Raw genomic sequence first — 13345 nt, forward strand, 5'->3', positions numbered from 1 at the left:
ATTTTATGGCAAAAATTATACAAATATCAAGGAATAAGAATTTAGCACTTTGCACAATGTATTCTTACCTCAATCGACACCCGATATTTTGAAACAAAAGTGATTTGAAATGATAATGTGGAAGAGCATAGAGTGTGTGTGTTAAAATAAAAATGAACTTATAAAATTTCTAACACAAAACACTCTCACCTCACACCCTGCATATGATTACTCGCTCGTAACCCACAAGGAATTCAAAAGGTTGGTGATATAATTTAAAATCAATGAATTTCAGGTTAATTAGGATAATTATTTTGATAATTATGTTTACTATCTTTTGAAACTTTTTCTTTGTTTTTTTTTTTTTATATCTATTAAAGGTTAACATTTTTCTTTTTATTAGAATAATTTGGACATGACTAACCCAAAATTATTTTTTCTTGAGCCCAAATTATATTATTTAATACGAGCTACAAAATGAGTATAATATTTGATATATTTCATCAACTTCTAAAATACTTAAATATTCGACCCAAATAACTTACGATAAATTCTAAAAAAATACACGTAAGCAAAATAAATTATTTATGCAAATAAGTGGGTCGCGTTTATCACTTCAACTTTTGGACTTTAGTGTGACGACAAGACCAACATGGACTATTTCATCTACTAAATGACTAACATTAAATTTAACTCATACGAAAACATAATTAAAATTCGGGGTGTTAACCCGGACCTCTCGCCCAAGCCGTTAGCTTACGTATTGTCCGCTTTGGGTGGGCCTTGCGTCCACTTACCCCTCACGACTTTCTGTCACGTTCCCTAGGATTCGCACTCTTGACCTCTACATAAGAGAGACTCAAGTTGAATCTTGGTATCAATTGGACAAGTTATATTATGTAGAATATCTTCACTTTCAATAGTTACATACAAGTCTATAAAACATAGAAAGGCAGAGTCATGATGATATTACTGAGGAACGTCTTTATCAGAATATTTTTGCTTCTCACTTCGGTCAATTAGCAATAATTTTTCTGTGGGAAGTGATCCCATTTTTTTCATCGGGTCCGGGTAGAGACCAAAGATCTTGATCGATAGAAAGAAATAAATTCCATGATCGAACTACCAAAATAGAATAGGCTAGAAATTCGAGCTCTAACTGATTCATTCTTGGATCATTTTCCCACGAGAGGTAATGAGAAGAATTATAGAATGGATTGCGAATGACTCTCTTTAACAGAATATATCATTTCTTCCTACGGAGCCCGTAAGTTGCCCAATTGGTACCAGGATTCAATTTGAATATATGTAAATTGGATAACAAATTATATTTAGGAATTACTTCAAGAGTTAAAATTATTATCATATCGACTTTGAAATGTTTGACATTTATGACAATTAGGTGTTAGAGGACAGACACCGAATTTAGTAGATGAAGAGTTGGAGATATTTTATCGTGATTTAGGTGCATGTTCTAAACAACACAATCAAAATGATGGTAATTGTTTCTTGTTTTTATTAAGGTACGTTTGATATAACGTCAATTTTAAAATTTTTTGCCATTAAATTATGCTTTGATGATCTTGATCGTGAGGAAAATGATGCCAATGAATATAAAAATAAAAAGTGATACAAACAATGAGAACGAGAATTTTAGTATGATTAAAACTCCATCATTGGTACATGACGAAGAAACCGTAGAATTTATGTCTGAAATGCCAACATAGATGTGCTCTAACCCTTGTTCAAAGAGAAAATAATAACTTTATCTCAAATAATTTACTTTGTTAACAAGTGCTTTGTCCATGAACCGCTATTAGTTTTTGATTTATTTTCACAATTAGATTATTGTAGTATATGAAGCAATTTGTTGAATTTTGACATATAAAGTAACTTTTAGTCACTAATTGTTTATTTATCGTTGAAAATGGATGCTAAAGAATGTGCTAATTTTATTATACAATAAATAGTTAATAATATATTTGAGATGAATTGATCCATTGATTGAACAATGGTTACAATTGAATTACTAACTCCCTAACCTGTTATAATGTTCGGGTCAGATCTAACAACTATGGTACAAAATTTTGTAACATATTCTAATGTCAAATTTACCATTCAATTATGAAGACATATAACACAATAGAGATCTAAAGAGCTTAATATTATCTTTTATGGTAAGCCCATGTTTGTCATTTATTAACTCAAACTCATGTTTTTCTAAAACTTATTTTTAACTAAATAATTATACAATCAAATATTTGCACGTAAATCCGAACCATAACTTATTTTCTACAAAAAATAAAAAATAATAATAAAAATATTGGACATCAAATATGGTCTAAATTGCTATCATTCATACCCCGCTCAAAATTGATTTGCCCCGCACCACAATTTGATAAAAGGGGGAAAAACAGAACAATTTCAATTGAAAGTATGTTGAAAAATGATACTTTAAACATGTCAAAAATATTTCGAACATCTTAGTGTCTATTTGAAAAAATTTAAAAAGTTGTTACCATGACAACCAACCATTATTTCAAAAACCACATTTCGTCATATGCACATTTTTTCTAATTTCATTCATTTTTCAAAATCTATTACTTTTATAACGGCCTGTTTGGGCCCGATTTTTTCAGCTAAAAAATTGATTTTTTGATCGTTATTTCACTATTTCAACCGTCATATTTGACTTGTTCTCTCACATCTAAACCCCACCTCTTCTTTAACGATCAAAAATTTAATTTTCAAAATCATTTCCAAACGGCTCATAAATTTTTTTTTATCAAACAACCGGTTAATGAACATGTTCAAAATAGCGTAAAATCATAGTCCAACAACGACAGCGAAAGGTCGTGAAGTCCGCCAGTATATCAGAAATGGTGCAGCCGTGTTTATGACTTTATTCGTCAAGACAAACAAAACGACAAAACAGCAATCAATAATCCTTATCCACAATAAATAAAATAAAAAATGCTTTTAAAATGGCATCCAATTCACTTCCTACGTGTCAGGAAGACATAGCCAGATTCCTCCACGTGTCTGACAACCAACCGGACGATGGGAAGCTTCTTGATTTGGGCCCACACTTTATCCTCAGTACACCTAACAAGACCAAATGGTAGCTAAAGAATCGCATTAGAGGGGAAATGACCAAAATACCCTCTATCCACTTGCATTTTATAATTTATTTCCATTTTACTATTTACATGTTTATATCAATTAAAAAAAATTTGTTTTTGAATTTCTCAATATTATTCAATACTTATCAATCTCCATTAGAGTAAATTGTCAAATATTGATTTCTCTTAATTAGATTTGATGTAGTAATTTTGCAAATAAAAACGATTATGTTTATGAGCTAATGCTAATTTAATAAAAAATAAATTTATTTTAAGTTCGATAAATAAGAAATGAATCTTGTTTTGAGTAAAATAATTAAACCGACAAACTCCATAAATTTCTTAATACGTTCATGGTTCTTTATAAATTAGCCGATTAACATAAAAGTTAAAAATAATTCTTAACAAATACACATTTATGATGCATGTATGCCCTAGTCTAGTATTTAATAAAATCTCTCATTCACTCAAGGAAGACAAAATTTAATTTACACCCGCCACATTTTCCATCTCGAACAATGAACAAGAGGGGACGCAGATAGTAGTCCCGATCCCAAATTCCTTGAACTTGCCTAGAATTATTTTATACAAAACTAAAAAGAATAATAATACTAAATTTTAATTAATTAATTAACCAAGATAGTAAATTATGATTTTTTTAATTCTCAGTATAGCCCTATAACCCGCCTCCTTTTTTAAAATTCCAAAAGGGGTGGTAATGGTCAACATCGACTTGCCCCATTACCAACTCTACAATCACTATATTGTGATAATGTAGCCCAACTTCTGCGAACTTTGAAAGATCATGTCAAGTTATACTATTAAAATGAGACTCAACACAGCTTGAAAATACGACTTTCGACGCTATTAAGCTATGGATATATACTAAACGAAAAATGGATAAAACTCAACCAGGAAATTAAAAGTTTCAATACGCTTTAGAGTTGATTAAAAAAAAGTAGAATTAATAGCATCAACCATGCCCATTTATATATTTACTACTATTTTTAGTTCTTCTTACATGCTGGTTTTCGACACCATTCATCTAGATTGTATACAGGATTATGTGTGTTGGGATTGCCACTAGCTTTGCTGCATATAACCCTTTGCTGTAAATTTACTTATGAGTAAATAAATAAGTTGTTATAGAATAAATAAATTTTTTTCATTAATAAAGGTTGGAAAAAAAAGTTGGAATAGACTTTCTAATAAGTAATAGATACATTTTTCAAAGGATAATTATATACACAATAACATTTTTGTTTCTTGCACGACATTTTTCTTGTAATTAAATTCTTTATTCTTTGTTCTTAATTGTACTTATATTCTCAACTTTTTTTTGGTTGCACTCTTCTCTTTAATCTTTGATTAGGAGTATGTTTGGAATGGATTAAAATCATTTTAATTTTAATCTAAGTCAAAGTCAAACAATCAATATTTACAGCATCTTTCATGGGTCTCACAACTTTTCAACCACACATTTTAAAAACTTCTATCACAATCTACTAAAAAATATAATTTTAATCCTAACCAAACATCCTCCAGTTATCATATCTTGTCCTTGAAATCGGTTTGTCTAAGTAGTAATGACAAAAAAAGCCCACTAAACCCCATATCTATAGAGCTCCACCTTGAAAGGGATGAAGATTCCCAATGTAACAAGGTATTTGGGATGGGGCGATGGATGTTACCTCAGGGCAAGGATGTGAAATATTCCAGTGCCTCTTTTAAAACATATGGCATTATCAACTTAATATGTTCCTTTAGGACTTGTTTGTGAAATGCTTTAGCTATTTCGTTCCATTTATTGTTATCATAGTTATTTAGGATCGAGAAATTTTTGGATAAATTTATTAACAGTGTCGATCTGGATTTTACTTATTTATTTATTTGGTATAGATGCATAATTATTGTGGTATATATTGTACTCATTAGCTCACAATAAGAAAATAATGTCAACTAACATTGTTCTTGTCACCAGAATACTATACAGTTGCTAGAGAAAAAAATGTATAGACATTTTAAACTAACCATCATTCAAATTCAAGGTACATTTGCTTTGTGCACTTGTAGATGCTACACAAGAAAAGAAAGAATGGGAGATGAATGGAGATGCCGAGAAGAAGGATAATGTTCCTACAGAATCTAAAAGTACAAAAATGAAGAAAAAGAAGGATAGAGTTTCAAAGTAGGCTAAGGAACACGAGGATCAACCCAACAACTCGAATGCTTCTATCGGTCTTAAGGAAGTTGCTATAAATGAATAGGAAGCAGAAAATGATTTGCTATTGATGTGAAGGAGCTTCTGAAAAAGTTGAAATCTTCTTAGGAGAATAATTTTTATTTGATACAAACTTCTTCTCTGGCAAAGAGATGGGCACTGCTACAAGGAATGGCATTGCTATAATGAATGTAAGACTTATTGCTACTAAGAAGAAAGAGAAGAACCATTAAAACTAGTAGGGCCGACCTTGAAACTTTTGGAGTCCAAAGCGACTAACCATAACGAGGCCCTTGAAAGTAATTTTTTTTTTACAAGCCTAACAAACTTAAATATATAAATAAATATCAACAGTTAGTAGCAATGCATCAAAACTCATAAATAATAAATCATTAACTCATAAAACAATAAAACGTAAATTATTTATCATAATTCACAATTCTTATTACTCAGTCATAAATCATAACTCATAAATAATAAATAAAAACATGAATTATATGATTGATAACACAGATGAAACTTGAAAGAATCATAGGATGCTTCAAAACTTGCCTTTCAACAGTAATTAGATAGCTTTTTGCTCAGTTGATTAATAGCTCAAACTCTCTCCCACAAGCCGTAAAACAACAAAGCAAAGGTGGAGTAGAAAATAAAATGTGGTGGGATTAATTATCTATAGGAGAATTAAGAAAAGTGAACTTGTAAGAGGCGGAGGGAGAGATGAAGAGAGAGGCAGTGAGGGCAAATGCTTTCACTTCACAGCAGTTTTAGGCTCCAAGCAAATGACATTCTTTTCATTCTTCTTAACATCCTCATAAATTAAGCAGGCGTTGAAGAACTTGTCAGTAAAGAGGGCTGAAACCCATTGAGGAAGCTGTGATGAATTCTCCCATTGCAACAAAATTCATCAAACTAAAAATCGTCAATTTAGCCATGAAAATTTAAACACTGGGTTACACAGAGAGAGAGAAATTACACCCACCATGTTCACTGTTCAGAGTTCGCACAAATCGCTTCAAAGGGTTTCAATGAGAAATGGATTGCTGGATATTGGTTTGGGGGTAAATTGTAATAAAAGTAATATATACGATTTGGGCTAATATTTTGAACAAAAAAAGGCCCATGTTAATATTCATTAGCCCAAACAGAAACAAAAAGAAGAAAAACCTAGATACCTAACCCTGGCATTTCATCTTCCTCAATTTTCTTCCCTCTTCCGAGTTCCGATTGCAACTCCAACACCCGACAACAATGGCGATTAAGGAATAGTTAACCCTTTCTATTGGTGCTAGTATGAATTTTGAGCCCCTAGGCTCAAGCTACATTTTTTAGGCCCTAGGCGTTTGCCTAGGTGGCTTGGCCTCAGGGCCAGCTCTGAAAACCAGTAGCAAATACAATTCTAGCAGCAGATTGATCGAGCTAGATATTGATGGAGATGAATACGATAGATGGACTTGCTATAGTTTTGCTCATTTAATAGTCGTTTTCATTTGTACTTGTTAGGAATTAAGGACGAGATTATATGGTACAATATGAAAAAAAGATCACAATACAAGAAGAAAAACAAAAGAAATTTGGCAGAGATCAGGAAAATTTATTTTAATATGAAGAAAGAATACAAAGATAATATGTTTACAATATTGTCTAATTTATGTTCAACTTCTTAAACGTGTAATGAAGAACCAACTATATATAGAGTACATGTCAAAACCCTAACAATAGCATTGTAGATGGAAAGGAAATTTCAAAATGCATGGAATAAAGGGAACAAGTTTTTCCTAGATGATATTGGTGCTTGAAAAGTGGCTTGATGAGAAGCAAGCACCACGTAGCGTTCGAGCAGCCAAGCGAGCGGGTAGCTCACAACGAGGTCAATGCTTGAGAGCTACAAAGGTGCGTTCAGGTGCCCTATTTTAGTAAATATTTGCACCATATAGGCCGAGTGGTGTAGCTAGCGGCTAACTGGCGCAACTAGCACCGACACTTAATTTTTCCTCATTGATCCGTATTTGGACCTGTGCAAGGCCCACTTCAATAAATCTACCAATGACTAACTGAATTGGGTCAAAGTTTAACAAATCTCCACCTTAAATCAAATTCAAATGCCATGAACAAACTTCAAAAACTCTCCACTTGGAAACAAATTTCACTACAAGGAATAGAACTTGATTCCAAAATTTCTTGACATAAAAATTCACCACCTCTTTTACAAAGCTAGCTAGGGCAAACTCAAGATTTGAAAACTCAATTGAATCTAAGCACTTAATAGGATTATCTCAGGTACCAAAATTGTTCCAATTATCACCACGAGCAACAAGATTACAAATAATTCATAAATCACAAAGGCAAAAGCATACATTTTAACAAAATCAGCACAACTAACTACTTTTGTATAAGGTTTTTTGCTAGACTCAATACCACAAACAATTAAATCAACATTCTTGCACCTACGTGGATACCTAATATCTCCATTGGATGATTGGTCTGTCTCGAGCAATTGAATACTGTGGCACCGTTGGCAATAGTGACAAAACGACATTATCCATAACTTATGAACTCAATTGAAATATATTCTTTAACATAGATCCTAAACCAAACTCCAACAATATTGAACCAAACTAAATATCCACTTGAGTACCTATGCTAATCAGTATCCAAAGATTCTGTAGAATCCTTCAAGACATATAACTGTGACCTTCTTTGTCCCTTCAACACACCACAGTCGATTTAGGTCTTGTCAAAATCCAACCCGACTTGTTTGATTTGATGAGAAATCGAACTAAACCAATATGTCTAGGGTTGAAATACGATCCAACCTAAACCAACCAATCTTAGGTAGGTTTGGATTCACTTGGTCAATTTTTGGTTTTCAAAGATTCAAAAACAATCAAGTTGAGTTCTCCTCCTCCACCATCACATCCCCATCGTCACCCATGCAAATTAAATATCCAATTGCAAGCCTCATCACCTCTATAATAAACATAATGATATTTTAAGACATGATGGCTAACATCAGAAGGTGCCCGATTACAGAGTAGATTAAAAATAAAATTGTCACAAAAGCTCTTGATTCAGCCTATTTATCGCACTTGCAGATGAACTCCAAAAGGAGTAAAGTTTGTGGAGGAGCGCTAACTTATTAGATTATTATTATAAGTTTGGGATTTTGACAAAAATGGAGCTTTAACCGAAGGTGATAGGCCTCCATGTATTAATAGAAAACGAAAAGCAGTGGTAAATTGGACATATATGGATAGCGAGAGGAGAGGAGAGAGTGAGGACTAAAGTTGTTAGTCGATTTTAGGGATTCTTTAGGTTTTGTAAGTTTATTTATTTATTTATTTATTTATTTTTCAAATATCTTATATTAATTTGGTCGGATTGAATTGGATTGATTGATTTTTAATGGGTAACCTGCAACCCAATTCAAAGCGATCTAAAAATTTAACAATCAAACTTGAATCTGACTAAACCCAATCCAATTTAATACAAAAACCAACACAAATGATAAGAGTGATAGAATCGATCGATTTGAGTGATTTTTGATTTTGCCCAATCCTACTGAAATATCAGTAATATGAAAATTATTAATTAATTATTCTTTTTCAAATTGTTGGCTCTCAATTCTGAAGAGACCATTATACCCTCGCACGTATGACGGTCACCGAAAACCAAAAGCTCATAAAACTGACACGTTTCAGTCGCCGTCCGAATGAAATTTATTTTTGCTCTCTTTTATGCATCAGAACAGACCAGGTCTACCTAAAGCAATCGCCTAAACCAATAACTCGTTGAGTTGACTATCCGAGCCGAATTTACCCCATTTTGCTAGGTTTAGAATATCCGTAGTTTGATCTCGAAAGTTAAATCCAGGAGTACCGTCACTCTTTTGATGATTCAGTTAATGAAGAACGGCAAATCCGAACCGGAGACTGGAAAAATGACGGCGGTGAAAGTCGAAGTGGATGATTCCTTGGAAGAAGAGCACGGTCCATTCCACAAGCGCCCAAAGGTATATTTCCCCTATTTTACAATACATATAAATACATCTTATGTATCTTTCTCTGTACTCGTGCGAACCGATAAGTGTTTTTAATTTTTGTGTTTGCTGCGCAAAATTTAATAAATTGGAGTGGAAAAATCGTTCTTATCATAATTTGAACAGGGTTTTGAACTGGATTATTTTCTTGAAAGAAGTGGTAGTTTTTATTTTATTATTATTATTATTTTATTATTTTATTTTCCTTGTACTTTGATGGGATCTTGATTTGAGTGTGTATGATAGTTATCAGTGGAATATGTTTTTATCTAATTTTTGCGTAAACTAATGCTGTTAATGAATCAGATTTCGTTGATTTTATCCGGCGGAAACTGTTCTGAATATATATATGGTTTACTTGACTACTTTCACTGTTATTAGTGTTTGATTGGTTATGTCATTTTTCACCAAAATTCCTACTTTAATGACAATTTTTTCATTGAAAATATTTTTCGTGGTCGTGTGACCATATTAACAAGGAAAATATTTTCTTTAGGAAAGGGTGAATTTTACTTTCTAGGTAATTCAGTCTTTCTCTCTCTCATTGCAGTTGTTGAATATCACCCTTAATTAATTAATTAATTTATTTATTTATTATTATTATTATTATTATTATTATTATTATTATTATTATTATTATTATTATTATTATTATTATTATTATTATTATTATTATTATTATTATTATTATTATTATTATTATTATTATTATTATTATTATTATTATTATTATTATTATTATTATTATTATTATTATTATTATTATTATTATTATTATTATTATTATTATTATTATTATTATGTGTGTGCTGGGGAGAACTGATGAGAATGACCTTATTTTTGGCAGTATAAATCAAGATATGAAGGTGATTTGGTGGCAAAATGTTATTTTGCTAAGCATAAGCTGGTGTGGGAAGTTCTTGATGGTGGTCTCAAGAATAAAATAGAAATTCAATGGTCTGATATTATGGCTCTCAAGGCTAATTGCCCAGATGATGGCCCCGGAACTTTAGATGTTGTGGTAAGAAAACTGTGTCATTATGCTATTAGTTCGACCTTCATAAATTTGTCTCCAATTACTAATGTTTTGTCAATAACTTGTGCATTTACAAATGCAGTTGGCAAGACAACCTCTTTTCTTCAGGGAAACTAATCCACAACCTAGGAAGCACACCCTTTGGCAGGCAACATCAGACTTTACTGGTGGACAGGCTAGCCTACAAAGGTACAATGAGCATTTTACTTGGCAGTGGATTACTGAGTCTTGGTTTGTGTTTTTGTGCCAGCAAGCTTCAATTTTTTTCTTTCCTGTTTCCTCTTCGGGTCTAGAAAATAAGTGCTCATAAATGAGTTTGCTGTTTCATATTAATTATGTATGTGCTTCAACACCCCCCCCCCCCCTCCAAAAAAAAATAAAAATAAAAATAAAAAATTCACTGCATTGATGTGGATGGACGTGGAGCAGATAATATGAGGCAAACCCTGTAATTGCTGCTCACTGGGTGCTAGAAAATATTTTACTGATTATAAAAATTCCACTTTGTAACCTTTCGGGATATGAAGATATCCATGTATGTGTACTTACATATATACTTACACACGTATATACATATGTTCACATGCACGTTCCTTCTATTTCACCAAGGAATTGTGTCACCCTGACGTTCCATAAACAGAGACGGAACATCAAGTTTAATTTTAGGGAGCGGGTCCAAAACATGAAAATATACACACACACGTGTGTATATGTATATACCTATATCTTATATCTGTTTGTGCTACAGGTGTCTGTGTTTTCATTTTCCATACGTACGTTTCTCTTATTCCAACCTGCTAGGTGTTATTGCTGCAATCTTTTTTTAATACCGGTTATTTCTTGTGATTTTTTTGAAGGCGACATTATCTGGAGTGCCCTCAAGGCTTGTTAGGGAAGCATTTTGAAAAACTTACTCAATGTGACCCTCGTTTGAACTTTCTCAGTCAGAAAGGAGAGATAATGCTGGATTCTCCTCATTTTGAACCTAGAATCTCCCTATTTGATGATCCAAGTGAAAACAACGCATTTGATTTGTCTCGGGAGGATAGTCCTTCCTTCTTTACCTCACAGGATGCTGCTTCTCCATCCGTAGTTCAATCTTCCTCCTCAAACTTTGAACAAGATGCTCCTGGCAGACATCCAGAATCTTACCGTCTTGAAACACCATCGCCAAGCTCAGGTAATTTTACCATGGGATATGAAAAATATGCTAAATTTAACTTCTTATTACTAAGAACTATTATAAATTTAAATGTTATTATTAACTATTCAGAAGCATATATGGGCATGCTCATGAAAACCCCTTGACCCATTTCAAGTGTAGATTTCATGCAGGATATTGCAATTCTTAAATTATGCTGAGTTTTGCAGGCAACATAATTATGTTTGGATTTGCTTTTTCTAATGGTCACCATTCTTCTTCTCCCTTTGTATGCACTAACAATACCGTCCTGTGAAGCACGGATACTCCTAGTAAGGAGAGTCAGTGGTCAACCCGCCTCGGACATGCCCAACATGCCATGCAGCTTGTCTTGCTTTTAATTTGTCACATGAACCCGTAACATGAGTGTAAAGAAGTCAAAATAATATTTTGAAAGATTTTATGCATTTGTTTTTATGTCTACTACACTTTTTGGTTCATGGATATTTCTTTCGTGTTGGTGGTGGTAATACAAACTCAATTTGAAGTAACTTCGAAACAACAAATAATCAATTTTCAAATTCAAAAGATTCAGTTGCCAAAGTCAAGATCAAGTATTAATATTATTGAAATATAATTACAGAGATAAAGATATGATGTATAATAAAGAGTATATTTGTCGTGATTTTTCTGACTTATTTCTTTTATACTTTTTTGTAAAACTCTTTCCCACATTGTCCCTGTTCGCTCTCTGTCCATGCCTCATATCTAGCTTCTAATCAAGGTTGTTAACCTTACGTTTTTGTACCACCTTGATAAAATTGAAAGAAAAGGGATTTGATAGAAGTTTTAGTGCTGCGAGTTGTTACTTCTTTTTGGCAAACATATTTGATACTCCTCATTTTTCTTTAATTCGCTTAGTACGGTAACGGTCATGGTCTGCAACTTGAAAGGTGTGGTCTGGTATGGTCAAATGTTGTAACCTAGTTGGCTTATGTCCCCATCTACGTTCATTGAGGAGTCTGGAATGGGCCAGTCATTCTCACTTATCGGAACACACACAGTATAATCTGGGTGGCATGAAACTTTAAAGGTACAACTGATGAATGGATTTGATTATAATTGAATGTACCTGTATGGAATGAATTTGAGCATAATTGGATGTGTTTCTTATTGAACTAAGCTACTTTGGGGGGGAACTTTCTGATCTTTTCGTTGTTGACGAAGTTGTATGAACTTTTCCTGTCAAGTTATAAATCTAGGAGAGGCAACTGGAAAGAACTTTTGGGATTACTAGTATATTATATGTAACTGGCCCCCTTTAGCTTCTTGTATATTAAGTGCTTGTGAGGACAAAAAACTTAATTGCAATTGGTGGAAACATGATAGTAATTGTTAGAGAACTAAATTTTCAGAAGTTTCAGAATGTCTTTTGGAACATTGGATTTCATGGGGGAAACTGTTTCTGCATTTACATAACACAAATTGGTTTTTGATAATTCCGAATTGCTTTTTATGTTGATTGGATATGGCTTGCCTTATACGTGATTTGTTTCGGGTGTTAGATATTAACCATTTGACACAGAACGTCAATGGGCAAATGAGAGTATTATTTCAGGTTTCTATTTGGGAATGTGCATCATTTTACTTGTTTGCTTGCTGGTTGATGCTGACTGGTTTAGTACTTTAGTTTGGTTTATTCTATGAGTAGAACCAGAATTTACCTGCGAAGGTGAAAAAGTGGAAAATTATGGGAATAGGTGCTCTTATCTTATTAAATCCCACCAATCATTCTGTACTCTAGGAG

General features: G+C 32.8%; 1 protein-coding gene across 1 annotated transcript; it reads left to right on the forward strand.

The window, feature by feature from the left end:
* The first annotated feature begins 6305 nt into the window (after positions 1-6305).
* Positions 6306-12086, forward strand: LOC111372434. The gene is made up of 8 exons (XM_022994792.1): positions 6306-6383; positions 6655-6801; positions 7126-7215; positions 9224-9334; positions 10194-10382; positions 10480-10586; positions 11255-11577; positions 11769-12086. Exons 1-8 carry the CDS (start codon positions 6306-6308, stop codon positions 11852-11854), a joined length of 1131 nt encoding a protein of 376 aa, XP_022850560.1. The 3' UTR covers positions 11855-12086.
* Positions 12087-13345: the final 1259 nt, after the last annotated feature.

The sequence above is a fragment of the Olea europaea genome, chromosome 23, assembly GCF_002742605.1.
Source record: "Olea europaea var. sylvestris chromosome 23, O_europaea_v1, whole genome shotgun sequence".
Classification (NCBI taxonomy): Eukaryota; Viridiplantae; Streptophyta; class Magnoliopsida; order Lamiales; family Oleaceae; genus Olea; species Olea europaea.